The 23,959-nt window shown below is 38.0% G+C and overlaps 1 protein-coding gene across 6 annotated transcripts in view; it reads right to left on the bottom strand.

Moving 5' to 3' along the window:
• Window positions 1-23,959, bottom strand: part of CCDC85A (coiled-coil domain containing 85A) — a 200,171-nt gene that overhangs the window by 21,561 nt on the left and 154,651 nt on the right. For 5 of the 6 annotated variants that reach the window (XM_045446114.1, XM_045446115.1, XM_045446116.1 and 2 more), the window contains exon 3: window positions 17,514-17,590. The exons of the other annotated variant lie outside the window; for it this stretch is intronic. In XM_045446114.1, coding sequence (XP_045302070.1) covers window positions 17,514-17,590 — 77 coding nt within the window. The remainder of the gene's footprint in view (window positions 1-17,513; window positions 17,591-23,959) is intronic. 6 annotated transcript variants of the gene reach the window in all.

Genomic DNA, 23,959 nt, shown 5'->3' with positions numbered 1-23,959 from the left:
GAAAAATAAGAATGATACATTTAAATGGCTTTTCAATCAGGTTGATGTTAATTAAACAGTGAAAATTGGCGGTATGTCTGTTGAGAAAAACATATCTGAATACTTCCAGGCATGTAAGAATGGGGGTCGAGGAGGCCCGAGTGGGACTGAGAGGGCACGGAGCTGAATTGCCAGGATATATGCAGAGGCTAAAAAGGAACGCTATTTGACACTGCATTTGGCTTGCAGAGCACAGCCAATTAATGATTGCGTTAAATACCTCAGCACTACCCCCTCAGAGCCCAGTAAAGACATGAGCAGAGCTAGGGCCCCAGGGACTAAACTATCTATTTAAGATAAATTCTTGTTGAGTTGACTAAGAAATATTACTCTGTGGGGTGATGCTTGCTGCCCTGCCTTTGGCAAAAGGAAGGATCTTTTTCTTCAAGGAGTCTTCCAGTACGCAAAGCTCACACACAAAGTGGGAAAGTCAAGATGAGAGAGAGGAGGACGGAGAGGCAGAGTCAGCTTCCTCCAAGGGCAGCTACCTCTCTCAAATCCATATTCATACTACAATAAGTGAGGCTGCCTGTCGGCCTGTGGTTCTGCGCATGCCATTTGTTGGAGGTTCTCTTGTGGAGTATTCACAATGATTTCATGCTTCAAGTCTTACAAAAACAAGACTGGCCACAATGAATACAGGCAGTGTAGCCTCTGCCTACATGGTGATAATAAAATCTCTAGCAGGGAGCAGTGAAATCTCCCATTAGAGAGAACACCATCAGAGCACAAAAGGAAGCATCTAGAAAGCATGAGCCCTTTTTCAGACACAGTGCTTACTAGGAAGAAAGATAATGAGGGACTTAAAAATTAGATTCATCTGTGCCCTACCTCATAACAGATAATTTATGGTGAAAACCAAGAGCTTTGGATTCGAATTATAAATGCTCATTTAAGTAAATAATATTCCAAAAGGTAGGTTGAGGAACCAACCATCATAGAGTTCAAGTATAAAACAACTTTGCAGAATTAGTATACAAGTCGGTTCACAAATCATCTGTAATTCTGGGAGATTAAAAATAGTTGAATGAGCCTCTCCTTCCAGTCTGCATTGTACTCTCTCCTTCCCTATCTTTAAACTTCAGAGTGTCCCAGGGCACAGCCCACAAACCTCTTTTTTCTCAGCACTCATTCAACAGGAAGTTCTAATTCAGTCCCCTAGCCACGTATTCTTACAAATTTGTATCTCCAGCCCTGACCTCTCCCCTGACTTTCAGATGTATACATCTAACTCTGCAGGTGACACCCCCTCATGGATGTCCATTTCAAATGTAACCTGTCCAACACAGAACCTGTTCCCCCAGTCTTCTGCACCTCCATAAACACCACCACCGATCATACAGTCACTTAGATCAAAATCCAAGGAGTCATTCTTAATTCTTCGTGGGGCTCCCACCCTGTACTACCACTAGGCTGCCAGTCACTGTACAGCCTGTGTAAACACTTCCTCCTGGGGTTCTCAGGGTCCAAACTATGAAGCCATATGCAGCCTCTTTCTCTTATGTTCCAGATCCAATCTATTGTCAAGCACTCTCAACTCCACCTCAAAATATTCTGTCAATGCAACGCTGCCTCACCATCTCCACCCTACCACTTAGTTCAAGCTGCCACTAGCCTCTTAGATTACCAACCTAGCTCACTAATGAGTATCCCTATGTCCTCTTCCCCTGCCTCTACCTTCTTCAGTCTGGTCTTTACCCAATATTCACAGTGACCTTCTGATAATGTAACTAGATATATCACACCCTTGCTCTATTCCTCCAATGGCTCTCTGTGAACTCAGACCCAAACCCAAACACTTGACTTTGGTCAACAAAGCCCACAGCATCTGTTACGTGCCTGTCTCTGACCTCACCTCCTGTTATTCTCGGTCTCATTCTGTTCTAACCACACTAGCTTTCTTGCTCCTGTTTCCTCATGCATGCCTAGCTCACTCCCACCGCAGGCCCTTGCTGTTCTTACTTCCTGCGATGCTCTCCCATACTCCTATTGGTCCCTCCAGATGTTATGTCCTCAAAGAGTTTTCTTCTAACTCCATGTAAAATACCCTCTTTCACTCCAGTTGCTCACCAATGCTGTGCCCTACTTTTGTTTCCTTCACAGCAATTATTACTTCTACATATTACATATTTATCATTTTTAAATAATATCCCACTAAAATGTAAGCTGCATGAATTTCTTATTCAGGGCTGTATCCCCATTGTCTAAAACAGTATCTGTATACAAGAGGTGCTCAAAAAATATCTGAGGGGTAACTATTGAAAGAATGGCCAATATGAGCAACCGGCCTTTCATGGCCTACAGAAATCCCATTCCATATTTGTTGGGGGTCATTTTGGTTATACTGAGAAAAGCAGGGGAAGCCCACTAATCACCTATCATTGAATGAATAACCCTGCATTAATCCGACAATAACTGTCAACGTTTCTCATTCCAAATAGCAAGGTCACTGCTTTTGTCTAACCTCTATGAGATCCTGGGGATACAAGATAGCATAAATAGCTGATATTGAAAATGGTTTCCCCTCATCCATGCATGCAAACTCTGACCACAGCTAATGCCACAAACCAAGTCTGCCTGGTTAAAAATTTTTATTTTTCCTGAAGTCTCTAGTCCCAAAATTCTGACAGCATCACCCAAGTAAAGGACTTGGCTGAACCTTAAAATGCATAGCTAACATTTCGGGGGAAGTCGTGAAAAGTGACCTCATGAAGCTTTAGAAAAGGCAAATTTTAAAAAGAAATTTTTAAAAGTTAGAATTTTTACCAGAGTATCATCCTGGAAAACAATCAGGTTAACCAATAATAATAATAAGTTTTACTAAGCTACCCAGAACAGTCTTGAAAAAAAAAAAAGTCAAAAGTCTTTTGCTAGCTCAAGAAATGACCCAGAGACTAATAAGCTCCATAAGCTACCCACTGCCTGACCCTCAGCAAGTCACTTGTCCTCAGTGGAGAGTCCTATCAATTAGCTTCATGTGGTGGCAGTGAAGGGTGACTAATAAACTTGATTGCAAGGCACTTGGAAAACATTAAGTGCTATAGAGAAGCTTCATAATTGCCAGATTGCCATCAGTTACCATGAAAGCAATGAGAATGCATCTGGCTTTTTTTTTAAGCTGCTTTCCACCCCTTGGCTCTTCTGATGTCAACGAATCCTAGTGACAAAGACAAAAGGATCAATGAGGATTCTTCTCACCTTCCTGTAGGTCTCCTCCTGATCCACAGGAGACATGATGGAGATGCAAACTCGCCTTTGCACTCCTTTGTTCCTTCCAAAGAACCTTGCAGATCCCCATGAAGAGAGACTGCATGAATGGCCAGTTGAAGGCCCTTCCTGTTTGTCCTTTTCAAGCATAACACAGACCATCATTAAAAACCAAGTATTTGACAAAGATCATGGAAGAAGAAAATATTAAAATACAGAAAAATACAGAATACACTTTATTCTTACTAGCAATCTCCCAATTTCTCATTCTATTATGCGATGTCCTCACTTAAAGAAAAAGGGAGATTAATTGGTTTCTGACCTCCTTTGAAGCCAAAAATGGTTTTCCTCATTCATGATAGACAGGGATTTAGAACTTCACTTGTCTGCAAAGGGCTATATAGCAATTCGTGTTCTTTCCAAGCCACCAGCCATGGGGTATCTATTTTAAAAGCAAGCCTGCTCCATATTATCTTTCCAGCAATCTAAGACATGCAAGGACACAAAAGTAATATAATCAATCACTCACCAAAGTACAGCTTCAATCATCAGACATATGTGTTTCAGAGTACAGACTTCCTCTCCATTAGTATCACAAGTGTCCTTCCTATAGGGGAGGGCTTGCCTTTTCAAGTCAAATGTAAACATCTTGATCTCCAACAAATTCTCCTTCCAAAACTAAGTGGTTTGTTGGAAAGAACATCTTTGTCTCTTCTCAACTGCTCCTCTGGTTTACTCACAGCACTTTTCAAATCCCAGATATTGATAACTTAGGGCAGGTTTGGGGCTGATAGGACAAAGGAACTTGAAACAATGAAAATATAATACTTAGAGGAAAAATTCTTTGTATTTAATAAACTCTTTATGTACAAGTGATAACTTCCATAACAAACAATAGGATAGACTAATTTAAAAAAATTTTAAGAAGGGCAGCTCCATAGGTTGAGCTTCTGCTTTCGGCTCAAATCATGATCCACTGTTTGTGGGTTTGAGGTCTGCGTTGGGCTCTGTGCTGACAGCTCAGAGCCTGGAGCCTGTTTTGGGTTCTGTGTGTCCCTCTCTCTCTGCCCCTCCCCTGTACATGCTCGCACTCGCTCTCTCAAAAATAAACATTAAAAATTTTTTAAATATTAAGAGATGACCCAAGCAATTAACAAGTGATTTCAGGGTAGTCCAGGGGCCAGCAAATTACTGCCCTTTAAATCCAGACTCTTTTACCTGTTTTATCAGTGGTTTATTAGAAGACAGCCACACCATTTAGTTACTCTGTTTTCAGCTATTCTGGTGGTACAGTGGCAGACATGAGTAGTTGCAAAACACCATATGGCTCACAACTTGGAAAATATTTACCAACTGGCCCTTAATTTAAAAAGCACCAAGCCCTAGTATAGAGGATAAGAAAGTCATTACAGATTGGAATAGTCTGGGAACTTTTTGGAAAAAGAGGCAAGTGGCTTACAGAGAAACTATAATTGAACCGGAAGTGATAAGTGTTAAGTAGACAAATATTCTTTCCTGACTAATCAGTTATCTGAGGACTAGAAATGTCCTTAAGATTAATAAAAGAACGAGATTTTCCCATGCTGAGAAAACCATTATCAGAGCAATGAAATCTCTCAGTGAATAGTAAAACAGATGAACTCATAACTCAACTGTGTTTCTTAGCTAATGCCCAATTCAGACCCCAATGATACCACACCAAAGGTACATTTTGGATGGTGATGGTGAAGTTAGTGGTGGTGATTGGTGGTGTTTTCATCACTATCTTGCTTCAGAAGAAACATTTGCCATGCAACGAGTTTCAGCAAAATGGGAAGAATGTTAGGCTAGTAGTAATGGACAATCTGGGCACAAACCTTGCCTCTGCCCATGAGTGAACATTCTCTTACCTGCAAAACAGAGGTCATCAGAGGGGCCAGGGTCAGAACGGGAAATCAGCATCAAGATGGACTCAGTGTTAGTCCGATACACAGGACCTCAGGTGACATTCGGGATGTGGTTACAGTGCTTGTGACAGCAACAAGACTCGAGAGGAGAATGGGTGACTCAACCATCCTCATCTTGTGTGCTGTCTGCACCGTGAAGCAGACTCAACTGGAAGGGTCACAGATTCTTGTAAATCATGCATTTTGCTGTGGCCTAAGCTGTATTTCTCACAGGAAGAAAGGTCCATTTTAGGCTGCAGCCCCATAATTTCAGAGCTTATAAAAATAAAAGAATAGGGCACTATCCCTTTCATGACCTACAATGTCTCTCCGTGGGCCCTGAAGATTTAAGATTCTGGACACTTAAGACCAATAGGATTGATGCCTTCAAACAGAATGAACAGAAAAGATATATCTAAAAAGCATAATTTAATAAGGTGATAAAGTATTAAAAATCAATGTGATAGCAACACTGGACATTTTCTAGGCTTAAAGAGCAAAGTTCTATTGATTAGTAAGTCACTATAACATCATTTACAGCCCTGAGAGACCACCCAGAGTTGAGAGCTGTCTTAGGACACTCTCATGACTGATTCTGAAGAACTTTGTCGATATCAAGATCATGAGCAGGGTGCTTGTTTTAAGTGAAAAACGCTGGAGAGGTAACTGCCTTTACTTGCCATCACATCCATCTTGATCTCGTTCTCAAATGTTAAAGGCTCAGTATAACTGGTTTCGCTCACCAAGAGAATCCTCTTCAGCAAATTGAATGCCCATGATGCCACATGAGCCAGTCTCTTCACAAGTGAGCATTTTGTGGGTCCAGTCTTAAATCGACCTCTCTAAAGTTCTTTTCAACTGGCAAAGAACCTGAGCTGCCGTGACCGACTATTGTACCATTTGCTGAACTCATCAACAAAGTGCGTGAATTTTGCTGGCTTAAGGGCTCATGCATTAATAGCAGTGGGACAGGAACAGGGAATGGAAAGTGAATGGGGCTGGTTCCAAACAAAGTAACAAATTTCCAAATGTAAAGTTGCTGAAGCCTCCTCCATCTAAAACTCTTTGTCAAACAGATGTCAGCCAAATTCAAATTGTCGCTTCTGTTAACTTTTGGCACTCAATACCTGCTTGCCACCCAAAAGGATAAAGACCTAACATTCCCACACAATTTATTTGCAATTAAGTTTACTGTAGTTGTCATTTATTTCTGAGTGTGTATTTTAGGTCTTTCTTGTATGAGACTCCTATAGTTATAGATATAAAATTTTCTAGCATATGAAAATAGTTCAATAAATTATCTTTTTGACATTAAGATACACCTGCCTTGGGTGTCAAAAAACAGCTGAAATATCTTGGCTATCAAAAAACCTCCTTTCTTGGAGCCAGCTTTTATGTAAGTCCAGGATGGCTCCCAGCTGGTCCTAGGTTTATTAGTTATTTGTTATCTGTCAAACATTAGAACTTATGTCTTGCATGTTGTTCTGTTGCAAATGAGAGGCATTTAAGGTCAAAAAAAAAAAAAAAGATGGTACCAAATTTATTTGTCACACTATATTTGAGTCAGATTTGTGTTTCTCTTTGATTCTTATGTTTCTATATGCAATCTTTTTTCCTAATAAACTGCTAAGAGTAGCAGCTAGATTCATAAAACTACAAAATAATAATTAGTCCAAGAGTTTTAAGCAAGGTGATTAGCGATCTCCTTTTGTGTTTAATTTTTTTTTAAATATTAATTCAAAAGTTGCTTCTATTCCACTATCCTACATTATGAAAGTTAGAAAAATCTTAAAGAGGGTAAAAATTCTGAAAGAGGGCTTGGTTATTTGTGTGTCTTGAGTAAGCGCTCCTGAAATCACAAATATCTAAGTTGAGTCCATTTTTGTGAGGTTACTGATAAACTTGAGGACAAGAAAGTCTCCCAAAGGAAAGAATTAGACCAGAGAGAGACCCTTGAGTAAAGAGTAATGGAGTACTTTGAGAAGGGAGGAACACTTTTTGAATAGATTGGTCCTTCATTAATAGTGACTCTTCTTCCCCACCTTCATTTCTGGGTTTAACGCTAAAACCTGTGGGGGTGGGGGAGTACTTTTCTCTTAGGCTTTGGGTCTGGAACAAGGTAGAACCCAAGCAGGAGTGGGGGGATTTTCTCAGCCCAGACATGTTGGGAGCCAGGGGAATGGCCAGGACATCACTATACCAGTAAGTCAACAAAGTCAGGAACAGACTTAGGAGGACAGGTGAAAACCCATATACTTGAAGGTAAGCTCAGAGACTTGGATTCCATCTGTCTGACCCCAGTCTGCGCTGGTGTGGCCTGAGGAAACATAATCTTCTGTTACTTCTCTTCAGTAATGCAGCATCTACAAATGTGGGTGGTTGTTTTCAAAACATTCCACTGCTTACTGACGTAGAAACCACTTTATAGAAGTTTACTATACAGAATGAATCCAATAATCAGATATCCTTTGAAAAAAGTATTTTTTTTCTTTCTCTAGACATTGTTCCTTCCATGTATCGCAAGTCTAGCTGACTGTGATTCATATGCAAGTCCTCTTGTTTTTCTCCTCGGCCTATTGTACCGCAGAAATAGTAACGTGTGATATATCAGGTCTCTGTCCTGTCTTTTTCACAATTTTGACTTATCTCAGAATTGAACTCCTGACAAGTAGGTTACATTTAAAAATAAAGCATACAGATTGTTTCTGCATAAATTGCAGGTAAATAAAAGTTAACTTTTTAACATTTCTTCTATTGGTATTCCTTCATCATAATTAAAAAATTCTCTCTGAAATGTCAGGTCTCTGTTTATTCTATGAAATCCTTGAAAATATTTTTAAATGTGATTTTGAAAAATGTTTACATTAGTGGATGTGCTCAGGAAAGAATATCCTAAGTTCAGATGATCTCTCACTATCACTTATACCAACTTTTTATTATTTTATTATTATTATTATTATTATTTTAATGTTTATTTTTGAGAGAGAAAGCGAGCATGAGCAGAGGAGGGACAGAGAGAGGGAGACACAAAATCCGAAGCAGGCTCCAGGCTCTGAGCTATCAGCACAGGGCCTGACATGGGGCTCAAACCCACAAACGGTAAGATCATGACCTGAGCTGAAGTTAGATGCTTAACCAACTGAGCCACCCAGGCACCTCTTTTTTGTACCAACTTTTAAAAGGTAAGTCTGCAAGTAATAATACGGAATACGTAAACAACACCTAATATGAATATTCATACTTTTGGGCTGTCTTCGAAATGTTGTGTTCACACAGTCACACACTGGATTTATTTATTTATTTTTAATTTTCTGTTTTTAATCTTTATTTTTGAGAGAGAGAGAGACAGACAGAGTGCGAGCAGGGGAGGAACAGAGAGACAGGGAGACACAGAATCCGAAGCAGGCTCCAGGCTCTGAGCTGTCAGCACAGAGCCCGACAAGGGACTCAAACCCACGAACCATGAGATCATGACCTGAGCCAAAGTCAGACACCTAACTGACTGAGCCACCCAGGCTCCCCATTCACACACTGGATTTAAAGTACAGCTCCACGATGCTTGCAGGAGAGCACAGAGAGCATGGCAAAGGAAGGGTGCTGTGCCCTCTGGAAATGACTGATAGTCCATCCATACCTCCTATTAGTTTCTCTATACAACTGGCAGACCCAACTCAACCTTCGCTGTATTATTTCTCCATCTGTGCTTGACTGAAGACCCCTTCATTCTAGGAGTGGGACACAATCTTTTACTTTTTCTCCCCCTAGAACTCAGAAATGATCAGGGCTGGAAGGAACCACACTTACCAATGAAGAAACACATACCTTTGTATCTGACCAGAGAGAAATCTATAAAGCATTTAAATGCTCATCTTGTTTATTTTTAAATAAATATACTGTTTGGGAAAACTAGTGCCTTTATGTTCATTATGCAGGGCTTATATAAAGAATAAAAATGAACACGAAGGGACACTAACGTATCTCATCTCTCAAACTACACCTAAGCTCACACAACTCAGACTGGTATGTGAGCTCCTCTATATGCATATTAATGTGATAGGAGCCTCGAAGACAGATACCCTTGACTATTACTTAAATAGCTATCTGATGAAATTCTATTAACTTTAGAACCCAATGAGGTAGAATAACCCACAGTGACATGAATATGCACCTATAAATAAAAGACCCAGTGTTGTAAAAAGTTGTAGTTTTAGGGAATTTTTTAAATCAAAATAAAAAGGACATGCCTATTTTGTGTATGTATTACACATATATGCAAACTTTCTCTGGATAAAAAGTCATGGATTTGCAGAGCTGAGCAGAACCTTCCATATCACCAATGGTAATACTCTGTTACTCAAAGCGTATTAGGTTCACAAAGGTTAAGACCTATCATCTTGGTCCAATGCTAATTATGCTGAGTCCTAGCTCTTCTAATTCCTATTCTCTGTTCTTGCATATTCATGGGGACTCCTTTAATTACTTGGTAACTAACAGAGTCCAAAGTCACAGCTGACTATATCTCAGCTTTCTAAAATTAACTCAGTTATGTTTTGCTTATTTTTCACATTATCCTAGCTTAAATATAATTTAGGAAAGTTTCAAATAACTTTGAAATTTATTTACTTAAACTGTCCTATTTTATCAAAGAACAATCATTTGCCTATACTAGAGTTATTATCTATATTCTAGTTAGGCAATATAGATATTTCCTGTATTACATTTCTATTTGTCTACTATACATTTACAAGATAATATTAAGAGGCACCAAGTTTAATTTTTAAGGTGTTATAAGCACATTGATCCCTTTGGTCAGGCTGCAGCAAAAACAAACAAATTAGAAGTAGAGACTTTTAAATGAAAAATGCCTGAATCCACCTGTAGGAAAGGTCTGCACCAAAAAGAAGGACGGGGCAGATGGATCCCTGTTAGAGAGGTAGTGACCTCCAGTAGGAAATGGAGATCAAAGTGAGGTTTCTCAAATGGGAATCTTCACTTCTTTACAAGCTTCAATTAGACTCAAGTTTTCACAATTTAATGTATTATATATATATATATAATACATATATAATATATATATATATCTCCACATTTCATTCCCATATCAAATACTACACAATTTTTTCTATCTTCTTTTTATTGAGAGAGAAAGAAAGTGCCAGCTAGGAAGGGGCAGAGAGAGAGAGAGAGAGAGAGAGAGAGAGAGAGAGAGAGAAAGTCCAAGCCGGCTCTGCACTGTCAGTGCAAAGCCCGATTTGGGGCTCTATCTCATGATAGAGCTCTATCAGATCATCACCTGAGCCAAGATCATGAGTCAGGTGCTTAACAGACTGAGCCACCCAGGTGCCCCTCTTTTCTATCACTTTCTAGGAGACTGTTTCCTTATCATATTAGGAAAGAAAAGACTGTTCCATCTTTTTTAATTTTTCACTTTATTTTGGATTAAAAAAAAAGAATAGAAAGCCATTTCTCCACGGCAACATTAATTTCTCTTATAGTTCCATCTCAAGTTTTCCCCAAATATTCTTCCATATTGCTTCTCATTCAAATATCTATGATTCTAGCTGATATTACTACACAGCAAAAATTTTTGCTGTGAGAGTCTTATTTTCTTTTGTGACAAATTCTGCCAAGGACAGGTAACCAAAATGCTGTTTTTATGGCTATTCCAAATTAAAAAAAAAATTTCCATATGCCCTAGTGGTACATCATGCCAGTATAGATAGAAAAAGGCAGTACTGTTAAATAAGAATGGATATCATAGTCCCTAATAACTGAGTGTCTTTTAAATTCAATAATTCTCTTAATAAGTTTAATAAGTGGCATAGCTGTATTTTGTTGCATTTCTATTTCATCTATTTTCTCTCATTAGCATGAAAACTTCTCATCAAATATCCAAGATTATCAAACAAGATCCCTCAAGCATGGGGGGGGGGGATCACAAAAGAATGCTATAAACCCCCTCCCATGATTTAGATGTTTTTCCTATGAATTTCACTCTCTTCAATATTTTCACTAATAGATTTTAGCTTTTCCCTAATCCAGGCTCTATTGATTCAGGTTCTCCAATGTGACTTTTCCCCTATAAATGTATTTTCCATATCTATTTGTCTCTTTTTTTCCAATACACCCACACCACTTGGGTAGCTCCTGTCTGTCTTCTGAAAACTCCATTGAACTATACATAAAAGCTTTTTTTCCCCTTTCTTTACTGCTATAAATCATGGTGATTTAGAGAAAATGGCAATCCACAAGCATTCTTCCTCTGGTGGAGTCCATTTTTTCCCAAATAGGACTCCAGCAGCAACCAAGCCTTAATGGATTTAACTAATTTCTTCTATCAGTAGCATCCAGATTCACCTCTGGTTGTGTAACAACGTACCGTTGTATCTATGAAAAAAAATTTTTTTTTTTGCACAAATTACTCCTCAGGAGTGTCAGAATGTAATTTCCATGCAAGTAGCAATGGAAGAACAGGAGCACCACTTGCTTTAAGCACCTGTAAAGCACTATTCTGTCAAAGCCTGTTTTTTGTGCAGTAGTGGCTATTTTTTTTTTTTTTGTCAGAACTCCAAACCCTAGAAGAGCCAGATATTTATGGCTCTAGAAGACAAAAATGACTTGAAAAACAGAGCTAGAAAATGTGAAAAAGAGAGCGAGCAACAAAATAAATATCTCCATGGCAAGAAAAAGGAAAAGCTTATGAGGGAAATCTCTGTGTCAGGAAGAATCCTCATTTCTGTCCAGGACACTGGTCCTCTGCATTGGCACACAGGTGAGGGAACTTTTCGGGGATGTGATGCTGGACCTGGGTCGTGTTGCCATGGAAGTGACATGCTCAATTTCTTTAGAGCCCTCCTCAGCACTTCTGGCAATGGTGACAGATTCTTTTCCTTTGTTCAGAAATTGCTCTGCAAACGGCCCTGCCTCCTTCCCAACGCATTGCATTGTGAAGCCACACTGTAACCAAATTACACGAGAAGATTTTTCATTTCCAGTCCTAAAATTAGACTCTTCTGTGTGTGCTAGCACAACAGAAATAGAAACACTTGCTGAAAGGAGCCCACACAGTGGTGATCCGAGTTGCCACGCCTTTCAAAACAGTTGCTGAACACACAGCACACGGACAGTCATCGGACATTAGACACGTCAGGGCGCCTTTACTGATTCTAGAAAATCTGTCAAAAGTTAGTCTCAAGAGGTGGGCAATTTGTTTTGCTGAGGAACTCTGGGGCACAAAGGATGCAGAGTGCTTTCCAGGTAGACGTTGGTGCCGAAGCATTTGATGAAAAAGAACAGATTTCCCAGTAGGATTTTTCACAAATGTACTTAATTGACTTTAGAATCACAGCAGACTGCTGGTTTCTTGTTCCTTCTTGATGCAAAATCCACGCTACATCCACAAGATAGATGAGAAGAGTTTAAAAAATAATAAATAATAATTTTTACCTGATGGTTATATCTGAATATGGACTGATTTCTTCAAAGGACAGTTTTATTTATAATAAAATCATCAGATAGGTGTTCTCTACCATTCACTTGAAGATATTTTCTGGCTGAGTAGACCTCATTGCAGATATAGCACATAAATATATTAGCTGGGTCTGGATTAAAAATCCTTATGACCATCAAGGACAATGGAATGAGAGATCCAAGCAAGATTTTTGAATTTGAGCTAAAATAATAAATTTCATGGGTACCTTCAAAACCACTACTAGAATTCTTTGTTCCCCTACCCACCTAGCTCCAATTCACTCTGAACAGAAAGGCCCTCTCTGATCACACTCTGTTACGTATGAATCTCTCACACAGGTATGGGTGGGTATGTCTGTACAAAACTACGATTCTGAAGTATTTTGGAAACGTGTCAGGGAGGAGAAGACTCTGTAAAAGAATAGAGTGTCTAATAAATCTTAGATGGCTAAGCAAATCCAACATTAATTTTAAAGTGTTTAAAAGAAGAATTTGACGATAAGACAAAAACAGATTTAGCAGCTTAATTACACTGGATGCCATTCATTGCATTAAATGATTAAAGGAGGTGCTACGTATATGCTAGAAAAAACACTGAATTGGCCTACATCTTAGCTTGAGTCCATCCTTTAATAGCTGTCTGATCAAGTACTCCTAACATTCTGTGACTCTTGTATGCTTTACTTAAAAAATGGGGTTGTCCAATATGATATATTAGGTTCTATCCAGCTTTGAAAATCTAGGATTTTTTTATCCACACAAAGTTTGTGTTTATGTATAAATGCCCATATGCAAAATAGGTATGTTCCTTTTAAATTTGATATAAAATTCCTTACAACTACTTTATACTACATGGGGTATTTTACGTGTAAGTATCTATCTATGTCATGTGGGTGACTCTACCTCATTAGATTTAAAAGGTATTAATAAAAGTTCATAGACAGCAGTTACTCTTATTTAATACACAATCTTCATATGGGTTTATATCATATTAAATATGTTCCCAGTGGAGATCACAGACCAGTCTAAGCAGTAGCATTCTGTGTATTATGAGAGGTTAGTTGCAACCCTATAGTTTTTATATGTAACCAGTAAAAAAATGTTCACATTAGTTTATTTGTTCAAGAAAGAATATCCCAAATTCAGGTGATCTTTAATGATCATTTATACCAACTTTCAAAAAGACATTTTTAAGATTCACACATGTTGTCACATATGGCAAGATTTCCTTCTTTTTTTAATGGAATGATATTCCATTATATGTATATACCACATTTTCCTTATCCATCTCTGGATGGACATTTAGGTTGCTTCTATACCTTGGCTTCTGTGAACAGTACTGCAATGAACATAAGAATGCTAATATGTCTTTGAGATCCCGATTTCAATTCTCTTGGGTAAATATCCAGAAGGGGAACTGCTGGATCATATGGTAATGATCACTTGGTAATATGCCAAGTGAAATAAGACAGTCATGAAAGGAACAAATACCACATGATTCCACTTACATGAGTTATTTAAAATACTCAAACTCATAAAAGCAAAGAATAGAATGGCAGTGGCGAGAGGTGGAGGGGAAGGGGAGATGGGGTGTTACTAATCACTGTGTAAAAAATATCATCAGATACGGAGGATGAATTAAGTTCTAGAGATCTAATGTATATCATCATGCCTCTAAATAATTGTTATACATTTAAAAGCTATTAAGAGGGTAGAATTCACATTGTCTTCCTACCAAAATAAAGACTTAAATAAAGACATTTTCTTTTCAAGTAATACCTAGCAAATAATACTGCATTTTCTGAAAATAGTAAGACTGTTATTACTTTACGATTCCTTTGAAATACTGTGTTCACTAACTAGATTTTGCTCAGTGATTCTCATGAGATATAGTAGAAACCATGCAGAGCAAAGAGCTGCATGCTCACATGGTGTCCGTACTAATATTCCAACCACACCTTCTGTGGTTCCTCTTCACCACTGGATAGAACTGATTCTATCTTCAGTGCATTTTTCTATTTTCTCTGGAATAAAAAAAACCTTCAGTCTGGGACTTGGTAACTTGGCTTGGATACAAAACTGGGCCCAAGCTTTGTTTATACTTAGGCCTACGAGAAGCTAGGAGCAACTGTGTCATTTATAAATTAAGAAATAGAAGGCTTTGCATCTAACCAGAGAGAAATCCATAAGCACTTATTACACTCATCTTGTTGACTTTTAAATATGTATTGGTAGGGTGAAGTTGTGACTCTCAGCTAATTACATACAATTTTATATAAAGAATAAAATAAGCATCAAGGAGATTTCTTCCTCCAGGAAAATGCTGTACATAATTAGTCTAAACACTCAACTATCAGCAAAGAATCTGGTCGCAGCCACAAAAGGTATCCGATACACTTGGAATTCCAATTGCCAGCTACGTTCTTACTCCTGTTTATCTAAAGTCAAGAGGATATATTTTTTATGAGCTTGATAGTAAAAAAAGAATACCGTCTAATAAAGGCACAGGGAGCAAGTTCTTACAATGGAAAAATCAAGTGTTCAGACTCAGATCAAGTGCTGAGACTAATTTATGCAGGGATGTCAGCTTGTCACATTGAATTGACCTTGCAAAGCAGCTAACATCATGCAGTCAGAAACAGTTTCTGCAGTGAAATCACGTAATTGTTTGGAATAGTACCAATAACATCCAAGAATAAGTTGTATATGCCTTTGTGCTATCCCATCCAAATCTTAGCCTGCCACAAGCATAGGATTCTCACTGCTCTGAGATTGTTTTGCTGTTTTCCGTCCTCACATCTCCTCCATTGTCTGCTCATTTCAGTTGTATTTATACAAGTACTTGCAACTGGTGGTCCTACCATATCTATCTTAGCTATAAATGAAGGCAACACTCTCAGATACACAAGTTTAACAGAAATCTTGTTTTTGAACTGCATTCTTTGCATATTTCAAACAATGGATTTTCTTTCCATTAAAGTACAATGGACATGTAAAGAGCCGTTTAATTATAAAGCATTGTCTTTCCATTTTAACATCTCTGAAATCAGCAAGAATCTGACATGGTATAATTGACAACATCTTTTTTCTTTCTTAGTGCCACATATGATAACGGTGCATCCCACATCAATGACATCTTAACATTGTCTTTCCTAGCCATTTCTTATGGAGAATAAAGAAAAAACCTTTTTTTCATAGAAAATAGCAATACATTTAAAAACACATGTTTTGACACTGAAAAGTTGCCGAATTTCTTCTACTTCTGAACTATGCAAGTACTATGTATTTAAATATGTATATACTTGATATAATAAGTACAGCTGAAGACTCTTCTGATTTCTCTTCAAGACCTCTAATAGTTTCACAGATTTTTAAAAATCAATCTTGCAATCATTTTCATATTTGTTGTGCCTCTTCTTAAATAAGATAGCACACATGCTAGCATTTCAATGTTTGACATGAGCCTCAATTCTCAGAGAGAAACTAAGACACAGATCTTTTTCTTTTCCCCCTCTTTTCATTTACATTCCCAGTTGCCTCAGAGATGGTATAACCATATAGAACACGCACGATAAACTAATTATATTTTTAAGTTTCTTGGAACAGAAGGAAGTTAGATGTTTTCAGTCAAAGGCCCTGGCGTCATACTGTGAATCCAATATAAAAGAACAAATGGCAAAGGAAATTTTAAAAATGGAAAGTAGAGAAGAGCAAAGAGAAAACTACCAGCAGTATCTTATTTTATGATGCAAATAATCCCTTCTGTCAACACGAGTATTGACATATGTCTCAATTGACATACGAGATGGGAGAGAAGTAGATTCATTTCATTTAATCTCATAATTTGTAGCCAGATGGCTGGCCAGTGGAAGAAAGAGAAAGGTATTCTTACATGCAGTACCTGACAGACCAAATCATCATTAATGAGCAAAAGTGGTTTAAAAACAAAATAAGATTTAAAATATCTTCGCAAAGCATTCATGTTTATGTATCTTCTCCTGAATTATAACCAGTCTCTGTTTTTTCATTTAAACTACTATTTACTTAGTTTTTTTAGGGTTTAATTTTCCCTTAGTCACTTATGAGATAGAAATAATCACCAGAATGTGGAAAGAACACTAGCGACTAAATGCTTAGAAAACTCCTTTTATAAGATATTAGATTACTGCCTACATGTCTGTAAAGAAAATCAACCTAGATTCAAGAAATTTGCTCAACTCCTCAAAATTTCCCACCGCCTCAACCGACATCATTCTCACCAAGATACTTCAGCCCATAGAAATAATTTTATAAGAAAAATATATGGCAAGGCATTAAATCCCAGAAAAAGTACCACTTCATATTCACCAGGGGAAACAAAGTAAGCCCCAAAGTAAAACTGTCAATTACTGTCATTGCGTTGTTGCACTCAAAGAGTTTAATCATATCATGAAGAATTTTAGCAAGTACTAATTTAATTAAAATGTGAAATCTTTAAAGTACCTGCAGCTTCCCTTAGCTCATAAATTAGCAAATTTTTTTATTTAAATAAGAGTCCCTTCCCTATATTCACCAACTACGTGCATGATGTATCTGAATAGTCCTATGCAAGCATTTTCTACTTCTCTTCATTTTCTCTTTCTCTTGTTTTGTTCTTTCAAAGTTACTTTGCATTCTTTTTTCAGACATCTGCATCCTTTGGTATCACACTTAAGAATCCAGAGAATATGATGGTCATTATGGAAAGCAATCACACTCTACATTGATGAATGACTATTTACAAAATGATTTCTATCATTTAAAGGAAAGAATGTAATTGAGACTTTAAATTCCGGATAAAATGCTACAACTCAAATGACACTGACTAGCTACGAGCTACTGGAAGTCACCCACCTGGGGCAGCATGCGATTTTCTTCCTCCAGCTGTCTTACTCTTGCCTCCAGCTGCCTAACATAGGACAAGGTTGATTCTAAAATTAAAAAGAAAGAACTCACATTATACACACAGGTCTTGTTTGGTGCACTGTCAGGATATTTCTGGTTCGATTTATTCACATCAGGCAGTGACTGCATAGTTTAAAAAAAAAAAAAAAGATTTCTCCCCAGAAAAACAGGAACACAAGCCATTGAAACCACGAGCACTTTGAACAATTGTGCAACGTTAAGGACAGTTAGGGGAAGTTATAGGCGGTGAGATGGCAGGCTTTTGCACACTGTGCAACCCTCAGAATGTTAGACATCTTGAAGACACTCCCCTTTCTACTTACTTTGTGCATTTTGAGCTTTCAGTGAGCTGTCCCCCATGTAAGACTTTTTATAATGTTAATTATAATCAAAATAAATTACAAGTCATATTGAAAACAAAATAAAAAATATTTCCAACACCCAGCTCCCTTCATTTTCCCAAATAAATACTTCAAGTCTTAAGAGCAACATTTATTCTTCTCACCAATCTATAGGTATTAGGACTATAATCCAGAGAACAGCTACAAAAGGGCTAAGTGGAATTGAGGCTACATTTTGACTTTGTTTGGCAGAGTGTGGCATAGATCCAAGCTTTCGCCAAATCTTTAGGTAAACCAGGGGGGCCGACTTTAAAACTCCTTCTTGTTTTCATTTCTTCACAAGCTCAGGTGTGTACTGAAAGGTAAGAATCAGCATCATGCTTAGAGTCTGTTCCATGTGAACTCCAAAGTTTATACCTTTTTTACCTCAGGAAAGGGCTCACAGGCAAAGGAAAGAGGAGTTTCATTCTGAGGAACAATCTGACAATAATTCTTCTTCATTAAAGCAAAAATATTCATGCGGATCATATAGCAACATAGTAGCCATTGATTCATGAACCAAGAACAAACATATTTCAGGTATAGTAAAATGTACCTGATGATAGAATTCCTCCAGCATATTTCCATAGTTAATGTGAAACCTCAGTGCATGTTCTTCAGCTTCAGAAACATAAAACGGCAAGAAGCAAGACCAAGACGGTAGCGCATTTAAACGGTAAATATTTGGTGCCCCTAACAATCTGAAGTTAGAATGGATATCGATGCAAATTAATACCTTGATCTGAAATTCATCACAGAAACTCTACTTTATAATTTTTATATGGAAATTGGTTCTATGAACTCAATTCCATTTTTGTGACCTTCAAAGCAGTAAGATAGCATTTAATTTTTCTAAAATACATAAGAAACTTTAGTCTTTAATTTGTAAATGTAACAATTAAGCTCATCCCTGACTGGTTTACAGCATGCCTGTTTTCACAAATATTTGCAGAAAGTCCCTATCACTGATGTTAATATAACAACCCACTGATTTTCCACCAATGGACAAGACTTAGCTTTAAGCATCCCTCACACAAGACAGAAACACAAGATAAAGGCAACTGAAGACATTCCCTAGAAATATGCTCTCATTTTTTTAGATCAATGAAATGTTAAATGTTTGCTTTATGGACTCTTCCAAATGGCAAATAAATAAATAAATACATAAAGCATAAATGAATAACAAACATATTGATTTCATGAATCTACGTTAGCAAATGAATAACTGATCTGCAGATCATCAAAATATGAATGTAAATTGCCTGATTTACACAGTTTTGTAAGCCTCACTCTCTACTCTAGAAAAACAACCACTTGAGAAGGGCTATCCAGGTGAAAGTTTGCTCAGAAATGTTCTGCTTAAACCATGAACAAGCATAATTCTTTTCTCCTTTGTTCATAATTTATACCTTATCTTTATTGTCCCTATACTGCACTATCCCCAAAGCAGCTAAAATGACTCTATACAGAGTGACTCAGGTGACATTTGAAAATGCCACTGAATAGATTTTAATTCAGTAACTATCTTCAGTCACTTTAATCTACTCCTCTTTTTAAGTTTTTTCAGTTTACATATTTGATGGCTTCACTAGGCGTCTACCTATATTATGAATGTCTCATCATGTCACTTCAAAATAAACAGGGTAGATTCCTGAATTTGGAAAACGGTCCTTAACTCCAATTTTTAATGTCAAGTTACAACAGATGAAGTTCACATCTTTGTTTCCAAGCATTCACTGCAAATATGGGCTGGGACAGGAAAAGGTAGCAAACATTTTTAGAGAGGTAAAATAATCTTCAAAAGTTAGCTGTATAAGATAAAGGCAAAGCTAAGGAGAGTTGGGAGTTCATTCACTCAACACATACTTACTGTGTCACTGATTTGTGTCAGGCACTATTCTAGGTTTGGGATGAAGAGAAGGCCAGTTATTACAAGACTTACTACATTTCTCAGAATACAAATTCTGTTTTAGGATTACATGCCCACATTGTTCTGTGTTCCAGAAGGCCCTGTTGTTCCAGGTGGTCTCTGTTACAATTATTACCTAACAGTGAGTGGATACCACAATGAGAAAATTCCTCAGGGGATGGGGGCGGGGTGAAAAGGAAGCATAGCTGATGTGCAGGCATAAATGAGAGAATTCGTGCTGTTAGTTCTTTCATTCATCAAAAACCTAATTACATAGTTCCTTAACGAGAATGGAATAGGCAAACTTTTTCTGGAGCATCTCTGGTCCTCAAGTCACTATATAAAAAGCCATTGAAGAAACTACCCAATCCTTCCACTGTGACATGAAAGAAAAATAAGCATTCGTTTTGTTAAGCTTTTAGGATGGCAAGGTTTACTTGTTACTGCTCCATAGGCTAGCCAAACCTGATTACTAGTACATAGCAAATACTGGGACAGTAAACATTTTAAAAATAAGACATATTAGGATAGAGTATAAGAAACTCCATTTTTTTTGAAACTCCATACTTTTAAAATACATCACATTCTACATCCCAATTCCAGCTGAGCACTAGGAAAAACACTATAATCTTATAAGAAAGAAAAGAAGCCCCTTTTATGCTACAATGTATTTGGCCACGTTGCTATAACCCCTTCCCCAGGCTGCTTCTTCCCTTTGCTTCCTCATTCAAGGGACTTCCAAAATGGCATCAACTATAAAATAAGCTGGTTTTCCATTACATGCAGGGAATGAGGACTATAGTTGAGTGTTGACCTAAGAGAAGTATCTGACAAATATTGGCATTCCTTTCTTTTCAATTGAGGTATAGTTGACATACGACGTTATATTAGTTTCAGGTGACAGCATAGTGATTCCCCAACTCTAGACATTATGCTGGGCTCATGGTGTTTTCCATCATAAAGTGATACCTGTATATACACCCACACACACCTGCATTAGAATGTACTATAATTTGAATTGATCACCCACATTTTATACCAGTGGCTGAGGCTGTTAGAACTTAGATTTCAGAATGTCATTTTGGATTTCAGAGCTCAGGAGGCTCCTGAAAAACAGCCAAGCACTATGCCATACTCTACACAGATATACAATGTGTTCCGGAAGGATCCTGCCTTTCAAAAGTATATAACCACTTGTGCAGGGGGAAAGAAAAATAAAGGAAATGGTAAGGTAATATGAAATTCAGTGCTAAATCATGTGAAACATGAACACAGAAAGAGATCAAAATTGGTTGCAGTTCTTACGAAAGAGAAACTTGAGTTTAATGCATCAACGGAAGTTTGACAGGCCAGAGAGATCCAAGTGTAGCCACAGGATGGACAAGGACCAGAAGCCAAGAATGACAGTGTTGTAAACAGGGAAGAGAGAAAGGAGTCACATGGAGGAAGAAAGAGGGACATACTGGGGAGAAGGAGGAAAGGCCAAGCTGCTTCCCACAATCAAGGATATGAAAAGCTAACATCAAAACAGTTATGCAGATGATGATTTGCTTTCAACATCCCCCTCCCCCCAAAAAAAGATATTTTCTCTTTGCACCGTGGGAAACCAAGTGAACATCTATACAGGAGAAAAGCGAGGTTAAGTAAATATACCAATGTGAAAACCCTATGACATTGTCTAGATGTTCTCCAGGTAAACCTTGGGTGTACTTCCAAGCAGAAACAATTTATTTCCACGTATCTTACTTTTCTTTGAAACTACATGTAAAAGTTCACAGGACCTCCTATGATAAACCAAGTGTAAGAACCAGTCAACAGTCACAAAACTTCCACCAAATTCTTATCTTCTAAATGGTTCCAATTTTCAAACTGGAATGTGCTGTAGAGGTTTCCAAGTTCAGCCTATCCCTGATCCCCTGACTCATTAGGCAGATAAGAGAACAAAACCCAGAGGGTAGTAAACTTGGCCCCTAACAATGGGGATTAAATACATTCAGAAGAATTTGTTCCATTGCTGGGGCATCACGGTGATGGCCATCTTGGATCTTCTAATTATTAAGTGATACCAAGCTTCTTACATAGATAAATTCCAAGTTCTCCTTTTTTCTTCCTGATTTTAAATATTCTAGATGGATCTTTACTGAAAATAAGTTGGTGTCTTCCTTGAACAATATCCTGGACTTGATTTCACTTCATTTTGCCTGAAATACATTCAATCATATAAAGTAGCTGGTCTTCTAGTTTGGAAATACGCTGATCCAAATGTTAAACCCTCTCACTTCCCCCTGCTTTCTAAAGCAGTGTTTCTCTCCCTAGGGGAACACCCACCCTTGAAATCACCCACGATTTGTTCTGATTATTGTACATAAAGGTTTATTGTTTGTAGTTGCTACAGTCTAAGGTTTATCAACCTTCTGAGTGGTTTTGATTAGATGAAGTGCCATTGTGTCTCCAAAATTTCAGGATAGAAAATAAAATCTAGTGATAGTCCATTCTAAGACAAATTATAGCATTTGGAAGAGTGCACACAGGAGGAAAATCACTTGGAAGACCATTGTGACCATGGGCAGATAAGATGGTAGCTTCTCAGAGGCTCTCTCAGACTTTAGCCCCTTTCAGCCAGAGAGTCAAACAGCCACGTGATTTCAAATCTGGAGGCAATCTCTCCAAGAAAACCCAACTTCTAAAGACACTGCTTGGATTAGTTCCAAATTAATCCACCATCCACAGGCTTTTGCACATTCTTAAGGAAATTACTTCAGAACAATATTTTTAAAAAATTATTACTGTTCTGACTAGAAGTGTTTCTCTTTCTTCCTCAGGCAAGCAAAGGTCAGCCTCCTACTTAGAATTCATATTAGCTCCAGAAGTAGAAGTGATTGCATTTCTCACTATAATTTGATGTTTTTCTTATTTAAAAAATCTTGTTGGAATCAGCATTTTTGGATTTGCCTGGATATTTCACTCCGACTACCTTATTCATGGGCAGAAACAGGATTTTGGTTTTTTGATTGGGAGGCTTAATTGTCCTAAATAAGTAAAAAATGATGTCAGGTCTTGTTCTACTCCGTTACCTATGAAGCTAATTTTACTCTTCTCAGACCCTTCCTTCTGTGCCAACCTGAAAGACATAGGAAATATTTTCTATCCTGTTCCTCCCATGTAGAAACTTGGTCACTGGTTATTCAATGGCCCCATGTTCCCTTAGGTCTGAGTCTCTGACACCTTCCCTTGGCCAATAACTCACTCCACTCTGCCTAGCGCAACACTCCTTATTCTTCTGTGCCTGATATGAAAAGTAGCTCTCTATTAGAATACCCCAAGATTGGAGTATATTGCTTTATATGATAATGGGCTTCATGTTAGTGGAGGTGTTTGGAGAAAGTAAGATGCCACAGAGATTTCTACCATTGGTTAGAAATCCACTGTTTGAAGTGGCTGTTTGAAGTTCAGTAATCCTAAATTGTTAAATTCTTCCCATTCCATGAATCTCTTTTAGTTTCACTTCTTCTCATCTCATTTGCTAATGATTCATGTATTGAGTGCTGTGTGACTTCTCTTTACCTACTTGCTTATGTTATTTCATGTTTTCATTTTTTGCCCAAATATGCTACACGAAAATATTCCCTAAACTTTACACAGTGACCAGTAGTCTTCCCTGCAGGGGTTTAATACAGACTTGTTGAGTTACTTCAATATCAAGACTTGTTTGCCTGTGCCAGATGCTCTCCTAGATACCGGGGATATGGCAGCCAGACAAAGTGCAAAGAGTCTGTGCATTCATGAAGTTTGCATTCCGGTGGGGAAGACAGGCAATGAAAAGCAAACGCGATGTTTTGTGAAGGAGACGTGTGCAAGGAAGACAAGACAGAGTACTGGTGTAGGGAGATTCAGGGATGTGCAGCTATGGTAGGGAGAAGGGCTTGGGAAGAGCTCTGAGGACCAGGACCTGTGAACAAACCAAGTATGCAAAGACCTTGGAGAAGAAAGTTTTAGACATGAGGTAAGTTGAGTACACAGGCCCAGGCTGGGAAGACCTTTGTTCTGGAACCTGGCTGTGAAGGGGGAAGTAATAGGAGAGGAGACGGATCTGTGTGTTTGGTCAC

This window comes from Leopardus geoffroyi, chromosome A3 (assembly GCF_018350155.1).
Source record: "Leopardus geoffroyi isolate Oge1 chromosome A3, O.geoffroyi_Oge1_pat1.0, whole genome shotgun sequence".
In the NCBI taxonomy this organism is placed as follows: domain Eukaryota; kingdom Metazoa; phylum Chordata; class Mammalia; order Carnivora; family Felidae; genus Leopardus; species Leopardus geoffroyi.
This window is presented reverse-complemented; position numbering and strand designations above follow the sequence as displayed.